This window comes from Garra rufa, unplaced genomic scaffold, assembly GCF_049309525.1.
Source record: "Garra rufa unplaced genomic scaffold, GarRuf1.0 hap1_unplaced_004, whole genome shotgun sequence".
In the NCBI taxonomy this organism is placed as follows: Eukaryota; Metazoa; Chordata; class Actinopteri; order Cypriniformes; family Cyprinidae; genus Garra; species Garra rufa.
In genome coordinates, this window is record NW_027394279.1 from 363,019 (window position 1) to 389,694 (window position 26,676).

Genomic DNA, 26,676 nt, shown 5'->3' on the forward strand with positions numbered 1-26,676 from the left:
TGTTCAGGACCGGACTGTCATTAAACATGTGAAGTTTGAGGCAGATCGGACATCGTATGCCTGAGTTATAGCAACTTCCTTTTTCATGGCGAAACATCAAAGTTTGTCCGGCCGCCACGGACACGCCCTTCGACGAAAACTCTAAAGCTTCGCAATTTAACATCGCAAAGGCCTTATGATGACACTCAGCAAATTTGAAGATGATCGGATAAAAACTGTAGGAGGAGTTCGTTAAAGTATGAGGCCTGAAAATGGCAAAAACTGCACAAAAATCGTACAGGAAATTCAATATAACGGACTTCCTGTTGGGTTTCGGATGTTGCACCAGGAGACTTTTTTGTAGGTATTGGTGTGTTACATATGTGTACCGAGTTTCGTACATGTACGTGAAACGTAGCTCGAGGGGCACTCCGTTGAAATTTTATAGGTGGCGCTATCGAGCCATTTTGCCACACCCACTTTTGAAAACCATATCAGATGTAAATTTTCGCCAGGTCTGATGCGTGTGTAAAGTTTCGTGAGTTTTCGGGCATGTTTAGGCCCTCAAAAAGACTTTTCATTTTGGAGAAGAAGAAGAAGAAGAAGAAGAATTAAAGCTGCGAGCAGCGATGAACGGGCCCTCGCACCCGGGCTCACCGCCGACCGGTGGCTTCAGGAAAACAGCAAACGGTGGGCAGTATGCTTTTAATACAGTAAATGTAGGAGAAATATGTCAAAGTCACTTAAATGTGCCAAACTTGCCGCTGCCAGCTGGTGGCGCTATGCCTATAACTGATTATTGGCATGTAGATGTGTTCAGGCCAGCACTATTATCAAACATACGAAGTTTGGTGCAGATTGACCTTGGTATGTTTGAGTTAGTGAAATATATGAGATATCCTGCTGCCAACAGGTGGCGCTATGATAATATCTGAATATTGGTCTTTAGGTGTCTTCAGGCCAGGACTCTTACCAAACCTGTGAATTTTGTGGCAGATCAGACATTTTCAGGCTAAGTTATAACCACTTCTATGTCTATGCAGAAACATCAAACTTTGTCAGGCCACCACGGACATGCCCTTTAATGAAAACTCAAGATCTTCACAATTTAACATCTCTAAGGCTTCAAGATCAGACTGACCAAATATAATGTTGATTTAACTAAATGCAATCAATGCAAGGACTTCAGATAAATGCCAACTGTGAACCAGTATGCTACAAATGATGATAAGAACATGATTCATGATGATAGCAAAATGTTATTATTGCTTCCTTTACATCCACCACTTCTGCTTAAATGTCATTGTTACCTATCTGTACAATTTTTGTGTGGATATTGCTTTGCTGGTGACTCCTGTTATAAGACATCACTCTTAAGCGCTACATAACTAAGAATCAATAAGGAAGACGGTGCCCAGTTGGCACATGCATTCACAGTAACCCTCTGCTAGTTTGGATTTTAAGTTTACAGAATTGAAAGGGTTACACTTTAAAATCAACACACAGACACATACACACAAAATATAAAATGTTGCCATCCAGTTTCATTTGTTAAAATTAACTATATTAGTTAACATGACCAATAAATAAATAGCATTTATTAATGTTAATTAATATTAAGCTAAAAAAAGTATTCATATAAAGTTTATGTACTGTGAATTAACATGAACATGAACACAGTTCATGTGGGTGTACAGCAATACACAATAAAGTGCTCTATAAACTCTTCATTCTTTCAAAATATCTTTAAAAATCAAGTTGAGTATTTTAACGGGGTGATATATATTTATAACTGATCTTAAAATTATGGTTTTCAGATGTTTTGAAGAAATTAACAGTAACGTTTGTTTTGTTGTCAAAGTTTGTCATAATTTTTTATTATTATTATTTTATATTCAATAAATAACACTATGTAAATATTGTCTATCAATGAAGATAAATTGATCATGCTAAAAAGTTGTATTTTTTTTAATCTTTTGCTATGTGACTGAATAGGACAAGTTCATGGTACAGTTAAGTAAAAAATAAATAAAAAACAACAACTGCAAAATACGAACAATGAAAGACTAAGTGACCCTTTATATTTTCTCAAAATATCAGACTCTCAAAGATCAGACATATTTATGTAATTAAAATACATATGTGCATTTTTTTGTTCAAAGATGGTCTGTAGGATGGCTCTCTACTCTGTCACCCTCTCTGCCTCTCACCCCTCCCCCCTGCAATAATGAGCTTCTCTGTGCCTGACTGAACGCACACACATACTGTAGAGACATTCACCAGAGTGACAGCAGGTTTCTGAGTTATTTTTTTAATTTTCTTTAATTCATTGAAGCTTATATAAAATTAATATTTCCAGCACTTGCTCAGAATGATTAGATCTCTGTGTGAAAAAAGTTTTAAAGAGTTTGGATGCTGCACTTTAAAGATATAAAAAATTAGGGTTATGTTTTTTACTATATCTTTAAAAAATCACCACGTCAACACCGTTCGAAATATCCAAAATCCGCTCGCAATTTAACATATTCAGAATCTTCTCTTCATGTTAAAAAAGTTTGGTGTGAACAGCTGGTTGTTCTTAGGAGTAGTGTGAATTTGTTTACTACCTGATTTTTCAAAAAATCCACCTTCAAATCAAAATAGCCGGCTTTCTGTTGGTCTTAGCTAATGAGTTTGATTTAGAAAGTTGTCCAGATTGATGAGAACAATATATGTACAGAGTTTGGTGACTGTAGGAAAAACTAACCCCCCAACTTTTGTCAAAAGATGGCGCTATAGAGTGCCTGCTCCACGCCCATTTATGACCTTTTGCCAGTGTCTAACTATCATTAATATTGATGTGTGTGTTGAGTTTCATGAAATTCTAAGCATGTTATCTGCCTCGAAAAGACAGGAATGTAATTTTAAAGTTTGTCACGTTGCCATGGCAACAGCATTTGATTTATCATCGACCCCTTTACATATTCTTATCGGCCGTGTTTTGACATGATTTTGATGAAGTTTAAAGAAAATCGAGTAAAATTAAGAGGCTGATTTCAAAGCATTTTGAAAATGACACGTTTCCTGCTGCCAGTTGGTGGCGCTATAACTTTGACTCATAATAGTCACATTTATGGAATCGGCATCATACAAGGAACAAACTGGTGAAGTTTCATCAGAATCAGGCAATGTGTGCAACAGTTATTAGACACTTCCTGTTTCTCATTTCTCGCCATAACTTTGTCGCCTTGCCACGGCCAAACCGTTCGAGATATCAAAAATCTCCTCGCAATTTAGCGTCCCCAATGTCTTGAGATCATGCTGACCGAGTTTGGTGACAATCCCATGGAATTCCTGGGAGGAGTACGTTAAATTCCAGAGCATGCGCTTTTTAAACAGCCCTAAATATCTCACTTCCTGTTGCGTGGAGCCCATGACATAGAGTACAAAAGTTGTTCAGCTCGATGAGTTCTATATGTGTACCGAGTTTCATATGAGTACGTGCAAGTATGTGTGCGCAGTACATCAAGTTTTCAAACTGTGTTCCAGGGGGCGCTGTAGATGCCCTGAACCACGCCCGGGTCCCAGCCTCTGTGGCGTCCGGACGACGGCAGATTCCAACGTGTGTGCAAATTTTCAAGAGTTTTTGAGTATGTTAAGGCCCCCAAAAGTGCCCCAACGGTTGAAAAAAAAAAAAAAAAAAAAAAAAATAAGAATCCTTAGAAGAACAATAGGGCCTTCGCCCTTTTGGGCTCGGGCCCTAATAATAAATAAACGGAGCAGAAACAAGAGGGTCCTCGCACCATCGGTGCTCGGGCCCTAACTAGATAATTTGGGGTATAATAATGGGTAACTTGGCATGGTAATGGATTTAACAATATTAATGTATAATTTGTCCTGGTGGAATGGATTTGCTACACTGCTGCTGGATAATCATCTTACATGAAATCTCCCCCAACAAAGCAGGAGACAAGGAAGGGACAATACAAGCCAATATATGCATGCTGCTGAGAGTATGTAAAACAAGCTGCTGTATCAGTAGACATACTGTATATTCCCACAAATGGGCTGACAGTAAACAGGACAGGACAATACAGTCCCTGTAAAAAAGCAGCTACGAAGAGCCATGAGAATTGTATGTTTTACTATCTATGTGTGTCTGATCCTGCTTTGCCGAATAGCTAAACACTAGTAGACTATTCTATGTGTACCTGATCCCTTGATCAAATATTTTAACATCTAGTTACTTAATACACACTATATATATTTTTTATATATATATAATTTTTTATAGCATATTAGGAAACAAAGTGTTTCATTTAATAGGCCAGAAACTTAGCTAGTAACACTTTGTTAAACATCACATGTCAGATAAATCTAGACTATACTGTAAAGTTACTAACTAGCAAAATATCAAGAAGTAACTGCTACAAATTGAGAACAATAAAACCTGTAGCCTAGCGCCCTCCTGGGTCCACCAATTCTCGAAGTCCTTTTGGAATTTCACTTTCAACTTTTCATTCAACAGCTGTAGATGTTCAATCTCTGTCTTCAACCCTTTTAAACATCCAGATTTGATCTTGTAACTATAAAGTAAAAAAATCAGCATGAGCAATGTAAACAAGACATATTCAATTAAAAGTCATCATAACACTCCATAAAGCATAATACTGTTTTAGATTTGTAAATTACAAGATTAATGAAGGTTAGAGTAGTGCATTACAAATACTTGAGTAATGAAATGGGACACACTTTTTCTTTTCCTCTTCTATCTGGTTAAGAATTCTCTCCTCAACAGAGTCTGACTCTGATGCTGTTTGGCTTCCTGTTAAGCCTAAACAGAACCAAACAAAGAGACACAATAAGAAATTTGTGCAATTTAATGTGACTTAATCCAGAACGGTTGTCATCTGTAATCAACAAAAAGCTTGACAAATTTTTCAGAAGTCAAAATACTCAAAAATTCTGAATAAAAAACATTGTCCTCCAAAAGTTCTGTTGTGCTAAATATTACCAGTAACAGTCTTATAGCCTTTTGCAATATCTAGGGCATATTTCACAGTATTTAGTTCACTTTTTAAAACATTTCACACTGTTACCACCAGGGTTGTCCTATTCAGTCAAAGAAGGAAATGGAATTGGAATTCAACAACAATTACTGGAAACAGAGTTGGAATTGAATTGGAATTACAGGAAGTGTAATTCCACTGAATTCCGTTTATTGCTGTTTTTGAGCATTTATTTGTGATTGCATTTAGAGACATACATTTGAACTTTATTTATGATGCTTTACAAATACCAAGTAATGTATGAAATAGAGTTGATCAAATGCAAGTAAATAAAAATGAGAACTGTACATTATGAATTAATAATTAAATGACAGTGGTGATAAGTTTCTGGATGTACTATACATTCAATATATGATTACCACATAATACAGGTCCTTCTCAAAAAATTTGCATATTGTGATAAAGTTCATTATTTTCTGTAATGTACTGATAAACATTAGACTTTCATATATTTTAAATTCATTACACACAACTGAAGTAGTTCAAGCCTTTTATTGTTTTAATATTGATGATTTTGGCATACAGCTCATGAAAACCCAAAATTCCTATCTCAAAAAAATTAGCATATTTCATCCGACCAATAAAAGAAAAGTGTTTTTAATACAAAAAAAGTCAACCTTCAAATAATTATGTTCAGTTATGCACTCAATAATTGGTCGGGAATCCTTTTGCAGAAATGACTGCTTCAATGCGGCGTGGCATGGAGGCAATCAGGCTGTGGCACTGCTGAGGTGTTATGGAGGCCCAGGATGCTTCGATAGCGGCCTTAAGCTCATCCAGAGTGTTGGGTCTTGCGTCTCTCAACTTTCTCTTCACAATATCCCACAGATTCTCTATGGGGTTCAGGTCAGGAGAGTTGGCAGGCCAATTGAGCACAGTAATACCATGGTCAGTAAACCATTTACCAGTGGTTTTGGCACTGTGAGCAGGTGCCAGGTCGTGCTGAAAAATGAAATCTTCATCTCCATAAAGCTTTTCAGCAGATGGAAGCATGAAGTGCTCCAAAATCTCCTGATAGCTAGCTGCATTGACCCTGCCCTTGATAAAACACAGTGGACCAACACTTACGAGGCACAAAGTAGCTCCACACTTCATCAGTAGACTTCCTAGGGCCCTGACATTTAAAACGAGACATTGAGAACTCAGAAAAAGCACCGGTAGTTTATTTACAAGAAGATTTATACAGACATCATCCACCAGGAACAGAGCGGTGGCCGCCATCTTAAATGTAGTCACGATAAGTCGAGTGTCGAGCACGAAGGAAACTACAACCTGATACGTTGATAACCTGATAAATTCATTGGTGCTCGACACTCGATTTATCGTGACTAAGTTCAGGATGGCGGCGACCGGATTTTCTTTCCCAGGTACTGTCTGTATAAATCTTCTTGTAAAATAAACTACCGGTGCTTTTTCTGAGTTCTCAATGTCTCGTTTGAAATGTCAGGGCCCTAGGAAGTCTACCGATGAAGTGTGGAGCTACTTTGTGCCTCGTAAATGGCGTAAAACAGTGATTTATTTACATGGCTTTTCCGATGCCCTGTTCACTCTCATAGACAGCCTGTTGTGAGCATCGGCTAACTGACCCCAGATTTCGGACAGCTGGACACAAACCGAGATGAAATATGCAAGGTACGTTCACACTCGGTATCATGATTCAATACACTTTAGGTCAATATCACACCGGAGTTCTCCTTTAACATACTAAACATACAGTACTTTGTATTTCTTTTATTTGTTTTTTGTTTATGTGATTTACAATATTTAATGTACTATAAACTATTAAGCAAATCAAGTCAAATTATTTTATTTAGCAACTCAAGTGGAATTTAGTGGAATTTATTTGATTTCAATTCTGTTTCCTGACTTTCCAATTCAATTTCAATTCCATTACAGGAAGTGAATTGAAATTTACCATTCATTCTCAGTTCAATTCATGAATGGCCCCAACCCTGGTTACCACACTCTTAATAACTTAAAGGCATTTACTATTTAGCAATATTATCAATATTGATGACACTGACACTATCAGATGAGAACAAAATTTAAACTAAATTGAGAGTAATGATGACACTACTGTTGCAACATCAACACTGTTATTGAAATTAATTGAAACAACAGTGAACTGAATATTGAATAAAAGTTGAATATCAACACTACTGTCACCAGTAAAACTGCTTAATTAAATCACTTCTATCATGATTGATGAAGCTCACACAGTTATTGGACTAAATCAAAACTGAATCAACACTTTGTATAAAACACTACAAAAATAAAGTTGACTTGACTTGACTCTGCACAGCAGTACATTTCACATTCAAAATTTACTACAAATACCAAAACACTTAAATACATATCTCAAATCAAATTCTTTCATAACATTAGCAAAGTTTGTCATAAAACAATTACCCAAAAACACTAATACAGTAACAACACACTGGTCAGTCTTTGATTGAGTAGAATAAAAATGTGGTAAAAAAAAAAAAAAAAAGGAATGTAAAAACCAATGGTTAATGGTTATTTGAAAGTCTTAAGCATTTTGAAAGTCACTAACCTTGGACTGCCATTTGTTTTCGTCTAATTTTTAGCTGGGTCTTCAGCTCATCTGAAAATGAGGAAAAAAGAGGCAAGATACTGTATGATAGTGAAAAAAAGGAAGACACACAAAAAGGTTTTTTGCATTTTAAAAAAAAAAATCTTTATACTGTAAACATTGATAAACATCCTTTGACAGTTTAAGGGTCACATTCAAGATGTTAATATGTATTTTTTTTATGTTGTGGTTACAGCAGGGATAAACGAGACCTGTCACAAAGCAGAAGGATGCAACACTTTATCCATTTATTGTACTCATTAGTAGCTGTTTAGTTATTATTGTCTATCCTTTTGTTAACAAAACCCCTTTTTTTACACTGGTGTCTTTCTTGTGTTGATAATGCAGTAAGAGGCTCTACAAGTTAACGAAGTCTCTTAGTCCTTCAGATTGGTCAGACAAAAAATTCCTATAATTTAAGGAATTCTTATTTATTCAACAATCTTCCGTAATTATTCTATATTGTCGAGGCGAAAGTCTTTGGCTGGTGCCCCGTGAAATAGTATGATCAAAACTAAATTTTAATATTAATATTTAAGCCCAAAGCCATTACTCTGGTGGTGCTTTTTAATTCAATTCAATTCAATTCAAGTTTATTTGTATAGCGCTTTTTACAATACAAATTGTTGCAGAGCAGCTGTACAAAAGTTTTAGGCTACTACAATATATTTAGTAGCGTATTAGTGGTGAATACTGTATGTACTGTATCTTTTTAGACCTTAAACCACTACATTGTGTGGGGCTATCTAACATTTAAATGTAATGGTGACCCGTGTGAGGCTATCTAAAACTGAAATGACTACAGGTTAGTGAAGGGTTTGATTAATGGAGTAATGATACATAAAATGAAGGTCTGAGATCACTTGTTTTATTCGCATAGACAAGCTGAACCACTCCGAGAGCGTTTGCAGGGCTTAAATAAACTAGGTGTGAAAACACCCTCAGTTCGCGACAGGGCAAAGACAGATGTCCCTGGTTAAGAGGCAACCTTCTGCCCTGGATGGTACTGGGGTGCTGCAGATCTTCTAGCACTAGCCTGTCTCTTGAGTCTCAAACTGCCCTCTGCAGGTGAATGTGAGATGAGTCCCAGACCCTCTTGCTTTCTTTAAACCAGTGATGGACAGCTGGAAGGCCCACCTGACCAGATAAACAGGGGCAGTCGGTAGCAGAGTATGCACTGGAAGGATGTTAATCCTGTGGTGGCTTGACGCAGAGAGTTCTGTGCATACTCAACCCAAGGAAGGAAACCGCTCCAGTTTTGATGATTGTAACAATATGACTGTAGGTATATCCTGTATCTTCTGGATGATTATAGCAGGAAGATAAGCTGACTGTTACCCTGTGCAGTTGGAATCTCAAAGCTAGGACAGATTTGTTGGAAGAGGTTTTCAGCCATTTCGAAGGTGGTGTGTAATCCCTTCAGTGGAAACAACTAACATGCTTTGGAGAAGCTGTCTACAATGATGAGGATACAGGTGTGGGCATCCAAAGGTGGTAGGTCTGTGATGAAATTCGATTCCAATGTGTGACTAGGGCCTATTAGGAACAGGCAGAGGTATTAGTTTGCATTCAGGAAGGTGATGTGAAACTTTGGATAAGGCACAGACTGAGCATCCTTGGGCGTATTGGGAGATTTCCTGGCCATATTGAGTTGAAACAGAGATCTGTCCCTCTGGACCTTCCAGCAGAGAAGACTGCATGGCTTCGGTGGTTTGATCATCGATGGACCAGTGAATAGGGCTAACTATGATGGCTGGGAAAATGAGCTCTGGAGGAGTGGTGTCTGATTCTGGATGGTATACACCAGACAGTGCATCAGCTTTCTGATTCTTATTACCAGGGCGGTAAGCCACGGTGAAATTGAATCTGGTAAAGAAGAAAGCCCAGCAAGTTTGACGGATCTTCATGGAGAAACTTAAGATTGCTGTGGTCAGTGATGACTTAGAATAGGTGTTTTGCTCCTTCACTAATTTCAGATCTAAGTAGCACCACCAATGTAATGGTTTTGCACTTAAATAATAATATTAATAAAAAACCTAACTCATGGTGAAATGTTACCTTTTCTGGGTTTTGATACCACATGAAAGCTGGGCTCAAGCCCTTTCCAAAACTTTTTATTTTGTCCATATCTTGAACGCAACAAAAGTTATGGCTATTGTAAGATGGCTGAAAGCTATGATTTTCAATAATGAAATTTTGAGAAAGAAAAAAAAAATGGTTTGGTCAGTCTGCAGTGCACAGTGGTCATTCACATTTAGGTCTCAGAATGAAGGACTGTGATCAGCGAATGAGCACATAGTGATTGGAACAGTCTTTTATCAATGGAATGCTGAAGTCCTCATTCCTGCCTTCTACAAATGATAAGCTTGAGGGAGAACAAAGTAGTTCCTGCATTGGGGTTACTGTATGTTAATGTTAATCTCCACAAGATGTAGTGTTGTTTATCTTAAGATCAAGTCAAGTCACCTTTATTTATATTGCGCTTTTAACAATACAGGTTGTGTCAAAGCAACTTTACAGTATTAAATAGGACAATAGTGTGTCAACAATGCAAAAGGAAAACAGTAAACAACCAATTTTCAGTTTAAGGCAGTTCATTGAATTCAGTAATGTCAACATCCAGCTCAGTTCAGTTCAAATAATACAGAATATTACTGGAAATTAAGTGTTCCCGAATAAGTGAGCTAGAGGCGACAGCGGCAAGGAACCAAAACTCCATCGGTGACAGAAATGGGAGAAAAAAAACCTTGGGAGAACCCAGGCTCGGTCAGGGGCAAGTTCTCCTCTGGCCAGATGAAACCAGCATTTTGTTCCATGTTGCAGCAAGTCAGATTGCAGATGACTCATCAGGTTCCTGTGGTCTTGTGCCGATGGCCATCTAGGTCTTCACTGGGGATCCATCTGTGGGGCGCATCTAGTTGCCTTGGTCTCCACTGACATTCAGGGCTGAAGAGGTCACCTCTAGGTGCTGATCCACCAGTTGGGCTGGGTATGGACCGAATCGGGGGGACTGCATTGACCATCTGATCTGCATACAGACTGGATCTGATGGCTACGGTGACTTTGGAATAAGAATGAAACAGACTAATATTAGTGTAGATGCCATTCTTCTTACGATGCAGCGAGTACATAAGGTGGTATGGAAAGAGTTTGCAGTTCTTGTTGACCTAAATAATGCAGCCAAAGTCCCCAGTCAGATAGAACACGTTTTTTTTTTTTTGCAGTGAGAGGTTCCTTTTTTGAATTGTTTTCTGTTGGCAGTGAGCATTTTGCGCGCAGTTTAAGCGCCACAGAGCTGTATTTTTAAGGTTTTCTGCTAATATGACAGTTTTTTATGTGGCAGTTTCTCTGATAACCCCAAAAGGAACTTAGAATTACTCCTTCATTTCTGATCATACAGATAAGAGCAGTACATCAATCGAATCTGTAAAGGGTCTACTTTTATATGTATACACTCATAATAACAAAAAAACATTGTGATTTTGCAAAATAAAGAAAACAAACAGGGTGTGCTGTCTGCCGGGTTGGTCTTTGTGACCTTCATTTAGAAACGTGTCACGAAAATGAACTGAAACTCAGCAAATACACGACAAAGAGACAATATTTATGTGTGGTTTGTTCAGGAGCTGAGTACTTACAGTCCGCACTTGAGGGGGCAGGCTGTGTTCATTTATAAATGTGTTCATTCATAAATGTCACAAACGATGTGCACATGTATGAAGTATCTTGAATGTTTAGCTCTGGTCCCATAGGCATTTAATTCTGAGGAATTCAATCAATTTTACAGGCTGCCAGGTGGGAGCAGCCCCTACTAAGTTGGCCATTTACTGCACTCTCACCCTGTATATTCACCAAGTATGTGACTCCAGGGCATCCGCATACTCCCGAACCGTTTTAGGTAGATTGTTCCAGAGTTTGGGCACTAAATAAGAAAATGTTGATTTTGCAGTTGATTTTGATTTTTGCAGTTGATTTTGATATTCTAGGTACTATCAAATAACCAGAGTTTTGAGAACGCAGTGGGCAGTTTTAACAATATGGTCTGAGAAAGTCAGCTGATCATCAATTACAACTACAAGCTTTCTGGCTGTTTTTGAAGGAGTTTTTATGGTTGATGTGCCCAACTGGATGGTGAAATTGTGATGAAACGATGGGTTTGATGGAACCACAAGCAGTTCTGTCTTGGCAAGAAAACCGTAGTAGACGCGAAAGGCAAGCTAACTGGAATGGAATGCTAGCACGCTGTACTTGCGGTTATAGAATAAAAGTGAACGATCAGATTAGTTTGATGGATAATATCAGAAGGGGGGCCCTGCTCTGCACATTTTGCAAGTCTCTTACTAAAGTTGTTGATGAACCTCCTGTAGAAGTTTGCAAATTCCAAGATACACTGCAGTTCCTTGATAGATGTGGGTTGTGACCAATTTTTAACCGCCTGTACCTTCCTCTGGTCCATTTAGATCCCATGTTAGTCAAAGACATAGCCATGGAAATGGTGGAAATTGCACTTCACAACCGTAAAAATTTATGGAGGACCTGTGTCAAGTGGTGCCGATGATCAGCCAGGTTGCAGAAATATATGAGGATATCGTTGATATAGATGATGACAAAACGGTTAAGTAACACCTCGTTCATAAATTCTAGTCTAGTAAAAAAGGCTTTTATTGTTTGAATGTACTCGGGTGTCTTAATTTTCTATTTTCCATGTTGCCATTTTCTCCTCTAAAGATTATTTCACAGACAGAAGCAGGCAGGTGACCAGCATGGAGAAGCTTGTATAAGCGATAGTACTTGGGGAGTGTAACTGCCATTGGGAAGGGACTGATGTACCGGGGACTCAGCTTGCTGTTGGGCAACCGGTGACGGATGTCCCGGGTGGACAACCAGATGCGGTCACCAGGTTGGTAGACAGGGTTTGTGGAACGACAAGCATCTGCATTGTCCTTGTGTCTCCGGACTGCCTGTTGGAGATAGACATGAGCTGAGTCCCATACCCTCTCGCTCTCTTGCCAGACCCTGGAGATGAATTGGGGCTCTCGGTTGGAGATATTCAAAGGTCTTCTGGAAAGCCGAAGTTTCTGAATACGTGTTGGCAATAGGGCTTCGGCTTTCTCCAGGGTGGTAGGCAATCCTCGTAGTGGGATTCATTTACAGGCCTTGAAGAAGCGGTCGAAAACCACTAGAAAGGTCATGAATCCATTCAAAGGAGGGATGTCCATGGCAAAATCCACTCCTAGGTGGGGCCGGCGAGGTATGGGTAATGTGCAGGGCGGTAAGTGATGACAAAGTGAATGAATGAATGAATGAATGAATGAATGATGCATTTGTATAGCACTTTCATTGTGTATTTCCTTACACCCAAAGCACTTTACAATCATATGGGGGATCTCTCCTCAACCACCACCAGTGTGCAGCATCCACTTGGATGATGCGTCGGCAGCCACAGTACAATGGCTGACAGTGCGCTCACCACACACCAGCTACAGGTGGAGAGGAGAGAGTGATATAGACAATTTAATGGAAGGGAATTATTAGGAGGCCATGATTGAGTAGGGCCAGTGGAGGGAATTTGGCCAGGACACCGGGGTTACACCCCTACTCTTTACGAGAAGTGCCATGGGATATTTTGTGACCACAGAGTCAGGACCTCGGTTTAACGTCTCATCCGAAGGACGGTGCTTTTTACAGTATAGTGTCCCCATCACTATACTGGGGCATTAGGACCCACATAGACCACAGGGTGAGCACCCCCTGCTGGCCTCACTAACACCTCTTCCAACAGCAACCTAGTTTTCCCAGGAGGTCTCCCATCCAGGTACTGACCAGGCTCAGCCCTGCTTAGCTTCAGTGAACAACCGATCTTGGGCTGTGGCATAGTGGAAGCAGGTAAAGAACAGAGCCCAACGTGCCTGTCTCAAGTTGAGACGTTTTGCCTCCGAAGGTACTGCAGGGTTTTGTGGTCCGTGATCACCTCAAACTCATGCTGGGCACCTTCCAACCAATGTCACTACTCTTGCAGGGCGAGTTTGATAGCGAGTAACTCACGTAGTAACCACATCGTAGTTCTGGTCCACCAGGGATAGCTTCTTAAAGAGATGCGCACATGGATGGAGTACATGGGGGTTCACCTTTTCACTGGGACAGGACGGCTACCTACCTATCTACCTCCACCACGAAAACAGAGATTTGGGTCTGGATGGGAGAGAGACGGTGCAGCACAGAAGGCATACTTGAGTCATTGGAAGGCTTGGCGAGCCTCTGGGGTCCAGGTAAGGAATATGGTTTTCCGGCTGAGGAGTGAAGTGAGTGATGCCGATATCTGGCTGTAATGGGCGATGAAGCAGCAATAGAAATTCGCAAACCGGTCTTCCACTGGTCACCCTCTGCGGATTCGGATGCAAGTCAATTGCACAGTCCCATGGCCGATGAGATGGAAGATGAGTGGCTGCGTCCTTGCTGAACATGTCCTGGAACGCTCGCTATTCTTGAGGGATCGGTGTGGTGTGAGGGGAGTCAGGACTCTCGACGGAGGTGGAGCAGACAGAGAGGTCAGTGCGTGCAAGAATCGGAGTAGGTTGTAATGATTGGCCTTATCGGTCGAATTACAATGATTTAAAATGGAGTCAGATTATACTGTAAGAGATAAAATAAGTGTTTTAAAAAGATGAGACAATGACAAAAGTTAAATAAATTAATAAAGTGTATTTACACAAAGCACAAGGAACTTAAAACAACACAATAAAACTAGAATAACATAATAACATTTTCCCAGATGTGCTACTTAAGTAGACTCAATATAAATATACTAATTAGCACTAACACTTAAATATATTTTAAGTGTAGTCAGATAAATCAGAATTAAATTGATTTTACTTCAAATATATTAGTAATGTAATCATTAAAATTACATTTCCCCAAATGTGCTACTTAAGTAGACTCAATATAAATATACTAATTAGCACTAACACTTAAATATATTTTAAGTGTAGTCAGATAAATCAGAATTAAATTGATTTTACTTAAAATATATTAGTAATGTAATTGTTAAGGAAGCAGACGGACGAGAGAGGTAAGTAAAAGTAATGAGGTTTATTTACAGCAGCAGAGCAATGAAGATGATGACGTGCAGAACCGGGTAAGTATAACTGTTCAGATGACTAGTAATTCTTGAAAGTATAACTGGATTGATTGAAGATGATTTCCTTTGCAGGAACGACGGGAGGAGAACTTCGAGCAAGACACACACCAACGCCTGTGGTGTTCAGAGGATGGCTTACGGGACACACACACCGCTGACTGGAATCGACTGAGCTTTTAGACGGACTGGAACAGAACAGATAATCAGGTAAGTAGACACAGGTAAGTAGCAAGGTAAGTATTGCGAACTTTGTCAGAGTAACACAATGAGTCCGCTTCGTACAAACGAGCCCGGACACTGAGTGCGTTGTGTGGTGTGCTTAAATGTGCTGGTGGTGATTGCGTGCAGGTGCGTGTCATCAGTACTCAGGTGAGAGTGATCGCTGTGTGAGGGAGGTGGAAGAACCTGGCCAATCCGTGACATTACCCCCCTCCCCAGGGCCCGCTCCTGAGGGCCGAGATCTCCGACGCCGTGGTGGTCTACCTCATCCCCGAGGTGCCGGATACTCGGGGTGAGTAGTGTGGAACTCCTCCAGGAGTGCTGGATCTAGTACGTCATCTCTGGGTACCCATGATCTCTCTTCTGGTCCGTATCCTTCCCAATCCACTAGGTACTCCAAGACACCACCACGACGTCGGGACTGCAGGATCTCCCGAACAGAGTATATGGAACCTTCCTCCAGGACCAAGGGGGGAGGAGGTTCCTCTTCGTGGCCAGTTTCTGTGGAGGGAAGAACAGGAGGGTGAAATGGTTTCAATAATGAGACGTGAAATGTGGGGTAAATCCTGTATTGGGGTGGAAGCTGGAGTTTGTAGGTGACGGGATTGACCTGTTCCAGAATGGTAAAGGGGCCAACAAATCTGGGACTTAGTTTCTTCGAGGGCAGGTGCAGACGGATGTCTATTGTGGAGAGCCAGACCTTCTGACCAGGAGCGTAAGTGGGACCTGGAATTCTCCTACGATCAGCGGTGGACTTGGCTCTGCGCACTGCCCTTTGGAGATGGTGATGAGCCTCGTCCCAGACTCTCTCGCTCTCCCGGAACCAGTGATCCACTGCGGGCACCTGTGATGGTTCACCATTCCAGGGGAAGAGAGGTGGTTAGTATCCGAGCACACACTGGAATGGTGTTAGTCCTGTAGTGGGTTGCCGCAGTGAATTCTGGGTGTATTCTGCCCAGCCCAGAAACTGGTTCCAGGAGTTCTGGTGACCATGACAGAATGTCCGGAGGAACCGCCCCACCTCTTGGATTTTTCTCTCGGTCTGTCCATTCGTTTGAGGGTGGTATCCTGATGAGAGGCTGATGGTCACACCTAGGAGCTTAAAAAAGGCCTTCCAGACTCTTGAGATGAACTGTGGTCCTCTGTCAGATACTATGTCTTCGGGGATGCCATAGTATCTGAACACGTGATAGAATAGTTTCTCAGCGGTCTTCAGGGCAGTGGGGAGACCCTTCAGAGGCAGAAGTTGACAGAACTTTGAGAAACGATCCACAATAACTAGGATGCAGGTATTGCCATCTGAAGGAGGGAGGTCGGTCATGAAGTCAACTCCTAGGTGTGACCAGGGGCGGTTCGGTATGGGCAAGGGATGGAGCTTTCCTGCAGGTAGATGTCGTGGACTCTTCCAGATGGCACATTCCTTACAGCCTTGGACATAACGCCTCACATCCCTTGCCATGTCAGGCCACCAGAAGCACTCCAACAGCAGCGAGAGGGTGTTGTTGGCCCCTGGATGTCCAGTGCCCAGGGATGTGTGTGCGTGGAATGGATAAGATCTACCCGTTGGTTCTGAGGAATAAACTGACGACCTGGTGGACAGCCCGGCGGAGATCTGGGTTCTGGAGTGGCGACGGCTGGCGGATTGGACCAGTTTATAGGACAGACAATGATGTTTTCCGGAAGAATAGACGTAGACCTTTCTGTGGATTCTTGATTATCATGAATTCTTGAGAGAGCATCTGCTCGGACATTTTTGGAGCCTGGACGGTAGGTTATGTTGAAGTGAAACCGGGAGAAGATTAGAGCCCAACGAGCTTGTCGAGGACAGAGCCTCTTGGCTTCTCGGAGATATTGTAGATTTTTGTGATCTGTGATTACTTGAAAGGGATGAGATGCTCCCTCCAGCCAATGTCGCCACTCCTCCAGAGTGAGCTTGATTGCCAGTAATTCGCGGTTGCCGATGTCGTAGTTCCTCTCCGCTGGGCTGAGCTTCCGGGAGAAGTAGGCGCATGGATGGAGTAATGGTGGAGTACCGTGGTGTTGGGACAAGACAGCTCCTACTCCGGTAGTGGATGCGTCCACCTCCACCACGAAAGGGAGATTCGGGTCAGGGTGAGTCAGGAGTGGAGCTTGTGTGAAGGAAGTCTTGAGGGTATGGAAGGCTGCGGCAGAATCTGGATTCCATTGAAGGGTCCGAGGTTTTCCTTTAAGTAGATTGGTGAGAGGAGCAGTAATGAGGCTGTAGTTTCTGATGAAGCGACGATAGAAATTTGCAAAACGGAGGAATCTTTGGAGCTCTTTGATGGTGGTGGGTTCTGGCCAGGAGACTACTGCAGATACCTTCCCCTCGTCCATGCGAACCCCTCGCTGGTCAATGATGTATCCCAGAAATTGTATAGAATGAAGATGGAATGAACATTTCTCTGCCTTGAGATATAATTGGCGTTCCCGGAGTTTCTGAAGGACCTCCGCAACGTGGTGGCGATGTTCGGCCTCACTCCGGGAGTAGATCAAAATGTCATCTATGTAGACTAGGGCTGTCCCCGACTATGAATTTTCATAGTCGAATCAGAATTTTCGAATCTTTCTATAGTCGACCGATAGTCGAATCATCTAGGCTTATGTGCGTGTGTGAATGGGTTGGGAGGGGCACGACACTATAGTCAGCAGGAGGGTAAAACTATTTTTATTTTATTTTACACACTGCACACAGCAACAACTTTTAATAAAGCGACCAAAACTGCCTGCCAACTGACAGACAAACTTATTTAGGTTTAAATAAAAACACAGAACGCGTCTTTTAGTTCTAAAAACGCGAGGCGCACAGCACTGCCTTTTTTGGTGACTTTTAATAAAAGATCAGTGTGCTGCGGTCTTTTTATGTTGCTAAGCAACGACCAAAACAGCTGTCCTGTCAGTCAATTCAAAGGATTATAGCGCGAGCGCTCTAAAATCTTAGTTTTTTTGCTGTTAAGTAAACTGTCATATTAGCAGAAACCCTAAATAATACAGCTCCGGGTTACCCACGATAGACACCAAAGGTTTCTCCTCCATTTCTTGCAGTCTCCGGACTTTTTAAGCAACGGTAAACTTTCGCCATCACAACAGAAGGCCCGCCTCTCCATTCATTCGATTGGACAATGGAAAAGAACGCGAATGACGTTGGGCGTTTTTCCGCTCAGAGTTGATTTTTTTTTTCAACTTCAGGCGCTCAGAGCGCTCCTGCAAAAACGCGAGGCGCAGCAGGCGGCAAAAACGCGAGGCGCCGGGGGTGCATAAACAGCGCGTGGAATGCTCACTGCCAACAGAAAACCATTCAAAAGAGGCGCCTCCAACTGCAAAAACGTGTTCGGTGTGATCGCGGGCTAATCCCTGCCGTCAAGATGGTCCTCATCTCGTCATGCATCAGGGAAAGTGAAAATTAAATTTGTCACAGGGGTGGTTGGAATTATTCACAAACACATTAAAGATATTTATTGAACGCTTCTTTCTTTTCACTTTTGTTTTTACTGCATTATCATAATCAAAGGCTGTATATAACTTAATATAACCGTACAAAACCAGTAGTTCTGTGTGCAATTAGACATTGAGCACCCCCATATTGGCAAAATGGTATGATGCTCGTTTCACCCGCGAAGATTCGACTGTGAGATCGGTGGTCGAATCAGGCTCCGCATATCGATGCATCGAATCTTCGACTATTCGGGGACAGCCCTAATGTAGACTATGACGAAGTGGTGTAAAAACTCCCGGAGTACCTCGTGGATGAAATTTTGGAATACGGAGGGGGCGTTGACCAATCCGTAGGGCATAACGAGATACTCATAGTGGCCGGTAGGGGTCACGAATGCGGTCTTCCACTCGTCCCCCTCACATATTCTCAACAGGTTGTACGCACTGCAGAGGTCCAACTTGGTAAATATCTTGGCTGTTCGGAGTTGCTAGAGGGCTGCAGGGACAAGAGGAAGTGGGTATCGGAATCTGACGGTTCCTTGATTCAGAGTCCTGTAATCGATGCATGGCCGCAGCCCTCCATCCTTCTTGGCCACGAAGAAGAAACTAGATGCTGCGGGTGAAGTTGATGGACGGATGTACCCCTTGACTCAGTGCCTCTTGTATGTACTCCTCCATGGCCTCCGGAAGCGATAACGGGTAGATCTTACCTCTGGGCATTGGAGCATCCGGAACTAGGTCAATGGCGCAGTCCCATGGCCGATGTGGAGGTAGCTGGGAAGCTCTCTTGGGGCAAAATACATCCTGGAAGGAGGAGTAGCAGTTAGGGATCTGGACAGATTGTTTCTCAATGGGACTTTCAACTGACGTGACACATAGAGGTAAGGATTTCTGGATCGGACGTGGAAGTTTCGGAAATCAGCTAGTGGAGCATCCGTGCTTCACTTCATAACTTCTCCATTGCCCCAATAGAGGATGGGATCATGCTTCACCAGCCACGGGCACCCTAGTATGATGTCCATGGTGGCGCCCTCCAGAACCAGAAACTGAATGGATTCCTTATGTAGAACTCCGATCTGGAGGATGATGGGTTGCACTTGCGATGGATCCGTTTTCGAGCTGTGAGTTTACTGGTTATGGGTTGGATTTGGTAGATTGTAGATGAGGCTTCGGTACGGAGCTGAAGCTGGCGACAGAGGGTGCCTGAGATGAAGTTTCCCGCTGACCCGGAGTCGATGAGAGCCGTGACTGTAATAGAAGATGACAGGGAAGACAACTGAACATTGGTAGTCAGTGGATGAATATTTTCAATTTCAGAACACAGACCACTCACCAAGGATCGAACAGGACGAAGGGGGCAGTTCAAACGGACATGTCCGCTGGCTCCACAGTACATACATAGACCCCAGGTCAGCCTTCTCTGTCGCTCAGCGGAGGTGAGTTTGCCAGATTCAAGTATCATTGGTTCTGGTTCTGGAGGACTGGAAGACCCAGGTGGACGGAGGAGTGCAATAGCAGTGGTTTCAGTGATGGTCTGATAGGAATTCATGCGATCGGAACATCGAAGTGACTGTTGAATGAATTTTTCCAAGCCCATAGAATCATCCAAAGCTGCTAACTGCAGACGAAGTTTGGGTTCCAGACCGAGCCGGTATGTTGTAAGGAGGGATCGCTCATTCCATCCGCTGGCAGCAGCTAAAGTACGGAAACGTAGGGAATATTCTTGAGTAGTCATACTTCCTTGTTTCAAGTGGTACAGCTGTTCCCCAGCGGAGATTGCCTCATCTGAGCGTCCAAAAACTTCTTTGAAATGAGCTATGAAATTCTGGTTGGTACTGGTTGCTGGCCCAGCCTGGCGCCAGATGGTGTCAGCCCATTTAAGAGCAGGTCTGGTGAGCAATGACGTTATGAAGGCGATCTTGGATTGATCTGTGGGATACAAAGCAGGTTGCATGGTGAAAATCAATGAACATTGTAATAGAAATCCGCTGCACTCCTCCGCCCCGCCTGAGTAGGGCACTGGTCGGGCCATGGGACTGGATGAAACAGGTGCCGAAGAAGTGCTGGGTGCCGGTGGAGCTGTGGGAGGAGGTGCTGAAGTAATGGATGTCGGAGATCCCAATAACACCTTCCGAAAAGAATCCACCAGCTCTTGAAATGGATCCATATTGCTCATGCTGATATTGTCTTGGTCCGGGCTTCTGTTAAGGAAGCAGACGGACGAGAGAGGTAAGTAAAAGTAATAAGGTTTATTTATAACAGCAGAGCAATGAAGATGATGACGTGCAGAACCAGGTAAGTATATCTGTTCAGATGACTAGTAATTCTTGAAAGTATAACTGGATTGATTGAAGATGATTTCCTTTGCAGGAACGACGGGAGGAGAACTTCGAGCGAGACACACACCAACGCCTGTGGTGTTCAGAGGATGGCTTACGGCACACACACACCGCTGACTGGAATCGACTTAGCTTTTAGACGGACTGGAACAGAACAGATAATCAGGTAAGTAGACACAGGTAAGTAGCAAGGTAAGTATTGTGTACTTTGTCAGAGTAACACAATGAGTCCGCTTCGTACAAACGAGCCCGGACACTGAGTGCTGTGTGTGGTGTGCTTAAATGTGCTGGTGGTGATTGCGTGCAGGTGCGTGTCATCAGTTCTCAGGTGAGAGTGATCGCTGTGTGAGGGAGGTGGAAGAACCTGGCCAATCCGTGACAGTAATAGTTAAAATTACATTTTCCAAAATGTGCTACTTAAGTATACTTAATATTAATACATTAATTTTGCACTACACTTACATTCCCAGGTGAAAAAAGTGCACTAAAATACAATTTATTCAAGTGCACTTCCCTAATGTACTTAAAGTGCTCTATTTTCACGCACTAATTTTGTACTTAATATACTAAAAGTTATTCTTTAGTACTTCTTAAGACAGGGGTTTTAAAACTGGGGTCGGTGGGCCGCAAGAGAGCGCTAGGGGGTCTGCAAAAAACTTGGCAGAAACAAAAAATGATTTACGAGATATTTTTTTTCCAATCCTAAAATTATTAACGACCAAATCTATATATAGTTTTATGATTTATATAAGTGGATACTTAATTGTAATGTGTTTATCCCAAAATCCTTTGCGCTCTTTAACGTTTTGCATACAGTTGAATGGAGCAATTAGCGGCTGTAAGTGCAGAACAGATGATGGAAAGATTTTTAAAGAATCCCGCTCCCGCAAGCAGTTCATGCAAATCTGACTTGGCGAACACTAAGGCAAAAACCAGAAAATATGACAAATCTTACATTGTGTTTGGTTTTACCTGCATGTTAAAGCAGGGAGTCGATAGACCCCAGTGTGTTCTTTGTCAAGAGTTTCTCTCCAACGAATGCATGAAATCATCCAAGCTCAAGCGCCATCTACAGCAGAAACATCCCAATGAGGCAGAAAAATCGACTGACTATTTCAAACATCAGGAGTTGTGTTTGCCCCGGCAGGCTAGTATTTTTCGGCAGCAAGCATCAGTCCCTGAGAGGTGTTTAAAAGCGTCATATTTGGCATCACTCCACATCCCGCATGCTAAGAAGCCGCACACAGTTGGCGAAGCATTATTATTACCAGCTACCAAAGACATCGTCAAAGAGTTATTTGGAGAGGAAGCGGCACGAAAGGTAGATTGTGTGCCTTTGTCAGACAACACAGTTAAGCAGACGCATAGCTGAGATGGCCGATGATATTTCTTCACAACTTTTAGGACAGCTGCAAGCCAGTCAATACTTTTCACTGCAGTTGGACGAAAGTACTGATATAGCGAATCAAGCACAGCTAATGATCTACGTACATTTTCTCGGTAAGGACAATTTTATTGAGGAACTTCTCTTCTGTAAACCCCTTGAAGGCAGAACCACAGGTCAGGACATAATATGATGGATCAGTTCATGACTGACAATTCAATAGACTGGTCTCGGTGTATTGGAGTGTGTACCGACGGTGCTGCCGCTATGACCGGTAAGCACAGCGGCATCGTGACTCTGATAAAAGAGAAAGCCCCCAACGCCGTTGGCACACACTGCATGCTTCACCATGAGGCTCTTGTGGCCAAGCGCATTAAAGATGACTTGCATCAAGTGTTGAAGGATGTAATAAAGACTGTGAACTATGTAAAATCACGCCTATTGAAACACAGACTCTTCCGTTTACTCAGCAAAGAAATGGGTGCAGATTACGAGGGTTTGCTGCTCCACTCAGAGGTGCACTGGCTTTCCCGCAGCGCCGTGTTAAGTCGCGTGTACACGCTGCGCAAAGAGCTGAGAGAGTTTCTCTCTGATGAAAACCTAGAACTTGCCAAATGTTTTGAAGATGACTAGTGTTGCTTTCGTCAACGAAAATTATGACTAAATATAGTCGTCAACGAACCTTTATCACATGACGAAAACGAGACGAGACTAAACGAAAATGCTGGTCATGTGACGATGACTTTAATAAAATGTATAATGCAATATCGTTGACCAATAAAAACGAGACTAAATGTGGTTTACAAAATAAAAACAAAGATAAAATGTCTCTTCATTTTCGGCGACGAAAACGAGACGAAACGAAATGTTATAACTTTAGATTGATGTGCGCATGCCCAGTAGCCAGAGCTGTATCCCTTCTAGACTAACCTCAGACGACGTCACTTTCTCAACCCCCACTCGCGGCATTATCTATTCTAGATAGAAGACGACAGCTGTGGTTCGTCTTTGGGAGAAAAAGTAGAAACGACACATACATTTTTTCCTACTTTTTAGTAATGATGGGAAAATGAAGCTTTTCGAAGCACCAAAGCGTTCCCCTCAACTGTATCGTAAAAAGCTTTATTACTCGAAGCTTTTCAATACGTTGTACACTAATGACATCTTGTGGTCAAAGGTGGAAAACGTTTCTTTTGCGTCCCAGATGTCAAAGCGATTTTTGGACAGTTTCATAAAATGAATCAATTTGTGCTACGAAAACCATAAGAAATATTTTACTTACACAAATTAATTAATCTGTAAATAAACAAGGGGTTTGTGTTGTTTGAATCAGAATAACAAGCAGTCACGTTTGTTAAACTTGAATATATATATATTTTTTCTGCCATTGTCATGTGATGCTATTTTATTTATTTTATTTCAATCTATGTGTGTACTTCTAACATGTTTGGTAGGTAAAATAAATGTTGTCATTTCAAATTAGAGCATCTTCCATGTCTGGAATGGATGTATTCTTGAGCTTATTAGGTAACAATAATATAATAATCTTAATTGAAATGGGTTTGGCTAAAAGAAAACTTTGGTTTCGTATTGACTGGGTTAAATAAAATTGCATTACTAAAAATAGACTAAAATACAATTTTCATTGACTAAAAAAATTGACTAAATGTCATCAGTTTTCATCGACTAAAACTAGACTAAAATGTCATCAGTTTTCGTCGACTAAAACTAGACGAAAACAGTCATGGGTCATTCTGACTAAAATAAGACTAAAATGCTCAGACTTTTAGTTGACTAAAACTTGACTAGACTAAAAAGAGTATGAATGTGACTAAAACTAATAAAAACTAAAATGACAGCTTCACACAAAGACTAGACTAAAACTAAAACTAAAATCGGCCGCCAAAAACAACACTAAAGATGACACTTGGATACTGAAGTTGTCATACATGGCAGATTTTTTCCAGCATCTCAGTGTCTTCAATCAGAGCATGCAAGGACACAATGTTCACATACTGAACGCACAAGACAAGGTGCGTGCATTCATGCAAAAATTATCCCTGTGGGAAAGCAAACTGTAAGAAGGAGTAACAGAAATGTTTCCTCTCTACAACCAGGAGCACATCTCCTCCACTGCAGACAACATCACACCCATAATTCAGTCTCACCTGTCAAATCTTCAGGGCTATTTTAAACAGTATTTCCCTGATTTGAACAACAACCACCTTGACTTTATCAGGGACCCATTTGCACCAGGGGTTGGCACTTCTCTGGATCTGGCAGCCAAGGAGCAACTGATTGACTTGTCAAATGATGGCGGGAGAAAAACAAGGTTCCCATCTCTTCCTCTATCAGAGTTTTAGATGTCTGTGAGAGAGGACTACCCTATGTTGTCAGAGAAGGCAATAAAATGTCTTTTACCTTTTGCCACAACTTATTTGTGTGAAGCTGGAAATTACTTCAGTCAAAGCACAGAGCCCGTCTGGAGGTTGAAAACGACATGCGTCTGGCTCTCACTAAAATGAAGCCACGTTATGACAAACTATGTAGAAGCCACCAAGCTCATCCGTCCCATTAGGAGTTTTGAATCAGTGAATGATTCAAACTGGTTTGATTGTGTTTGTAATGCAAATGCAAGTTCTTCAGGTTTAACTTGTCACATTATAATGCTGTGAAAGAAGGTTCCCTTTTCACTTAATGAAAATATAGCAGCAATTTAGCAGTGCCTTAATTAGAAAAGGTACCCAGTTCAATGTAAATATTTTGCAGTTTTCCATAAATACAAGACAGGGGAAAAAAAAAACTACAGAAACTACAAATGTTACAAATGTCCAGATTTAACTTGTCATCTACCAGTGCCTTATTTAGAAAAGCTATCTTTTTCAGTTAATGTAAATATTTCGTTGTTGTTGTTTTTTTTTTAATGAAATATAAAATAATTGTGCGAATCATTTTTGGCTATAGTGAGTTGCCAACTAATAAAATAAATAGTTTTTAAAACAATACCATTTTGCATGCCTGTGAAATATGAATTATAATGTCTTTACGTTATACAGAATTTTAGTTTACATATTTATACTTAAAATACATAAGTGCCTTTAAACTTTAGGCAAAGGGGTCCCTGCAAGGAATCATCATATTTGGGGGTCCCTGAGATTAAAAAGTTCGAAAACCCCTGTCTTAAGATAAACTTAAGATCATCTAAGTGTACTCAACTGTGCTATTTTGAGACACCATGAAGATGAACTAAAATGTGCTTTTAACATACTTCTCAGCATTTCCAAAAATGTATTTTGTTACCACTTTTAATACAATTGAAACATATTTCCTAAACCTTTAAATATACTAATTATACATAAAAAATACACTTATTAATTATTTAAAATATATAAATAATATATAATAAATATATACAAAGCATATTTATAATGTATTGCCCACATATTTGTATTCATAAAAAATACACTTATTAATTAATTAAAATCTATGATTAATATATAATAAATGTATACAAAGCGTATTTATAATGTATTTTTATGTATAAAAATATGTGGGCAATACACTAATGAATTATTTAAAATACATGAATAATATATAATAAATATATACAAAGTGTATTTATAATGTATTGCCCACATATTTTTATTCATAAAAAAACATTATGAATACGCTTTGTATACATTTATTATATATTATTCATACAGTTTAAATAATTAATATGTGTATTTTTTATGTATAATTAGTATATTTAAATGTTTATTAAATATGTTTCAATTGTATTAAAAGTGGTAACAAAATACATTTTTGGAAATGCTGAGATGCTGAGCACATTTTAGTTCATCTTCATGGTGTCCCAAAATAGCACAGTTGAGTACACTTAGATGATCTTAAGTTTATCTTAAGAAGTACTAAAGAATAACTTTTAGTATATCAAGTACAAAATTAGTGCATGAAAATAAAGCACTTTAAGTACATTAGGGAAGTGCACTAAGTGTACTTAAAAAAATTGTATTTTATTATTATTTTTTTTTCACCTGGGTTAGCTTAAGCCAAGACTAGGCCTTAGTTAAATTAAGACATTTAAGCAGCTGTTTTTGTGAAAATGCCTTAGAAGAGAACGTTACAGGTGTGCATATTGAGACAGAACAATGGTACTGACATATTTTAAGATATGTCAGAGCAAGATATTTTCAGTTGAGACAGCTGAATCATGCATTTTAGTCTGAGACTAACCTTAAGCCTTGTCTTTGAAACCGGGGGTAAGAATATACAGTCAGGTCCATATATATATATATATATCTGGACACTCTCACAATTTTTTTTTTTTATCTGTTGACCAAAACATATACAGTTATATAATGAATATGGGTTTAAACTGCACACTCTGAGCTTTAATTTAAGGGTATTCTCATCAAAACTGAAGAAAAGGTTAAGGAATTACAGCTATTTTATATGTACCTACCCCCTTTTAATAAGGGACCATAAGTAATTGGACAATTCACTCAAAAGCACTTTCATTGACA

At 40.7% G+C, this 26,676-nt stretch overlaps 1 protein-coding gene across 1 annotated transcript in view; it reads right to left on the bottom strand.

The window, feature by feature from the left end:
- kif6 (kinesin family member 6) overlaps positions 1–26,676 on the bottom strand; it is a 238,135-nt gene that overhangs the window by 40,441 nt on the left and 171,018 nt on the right. Inside the window, exons 16-18 of the mRNA XM_073832589.1 lie at positions 7,582–7,632; positions 4,711–4,792; positions 4,409–4,544 (exon numbers count right to left, since the gene is read on the bottom strand). Coding sequence (XP_073688690.1) covers positions 4,409–4,544; positions 4,711–4,792; positions 7,582–7,632 — 269 coding nt within the window. The remainder of the gene's footprint in view (positions 1–4,408; positions 4,545–4,710; positions 4,793–7,581; positions 7,633–26,676) is intronic.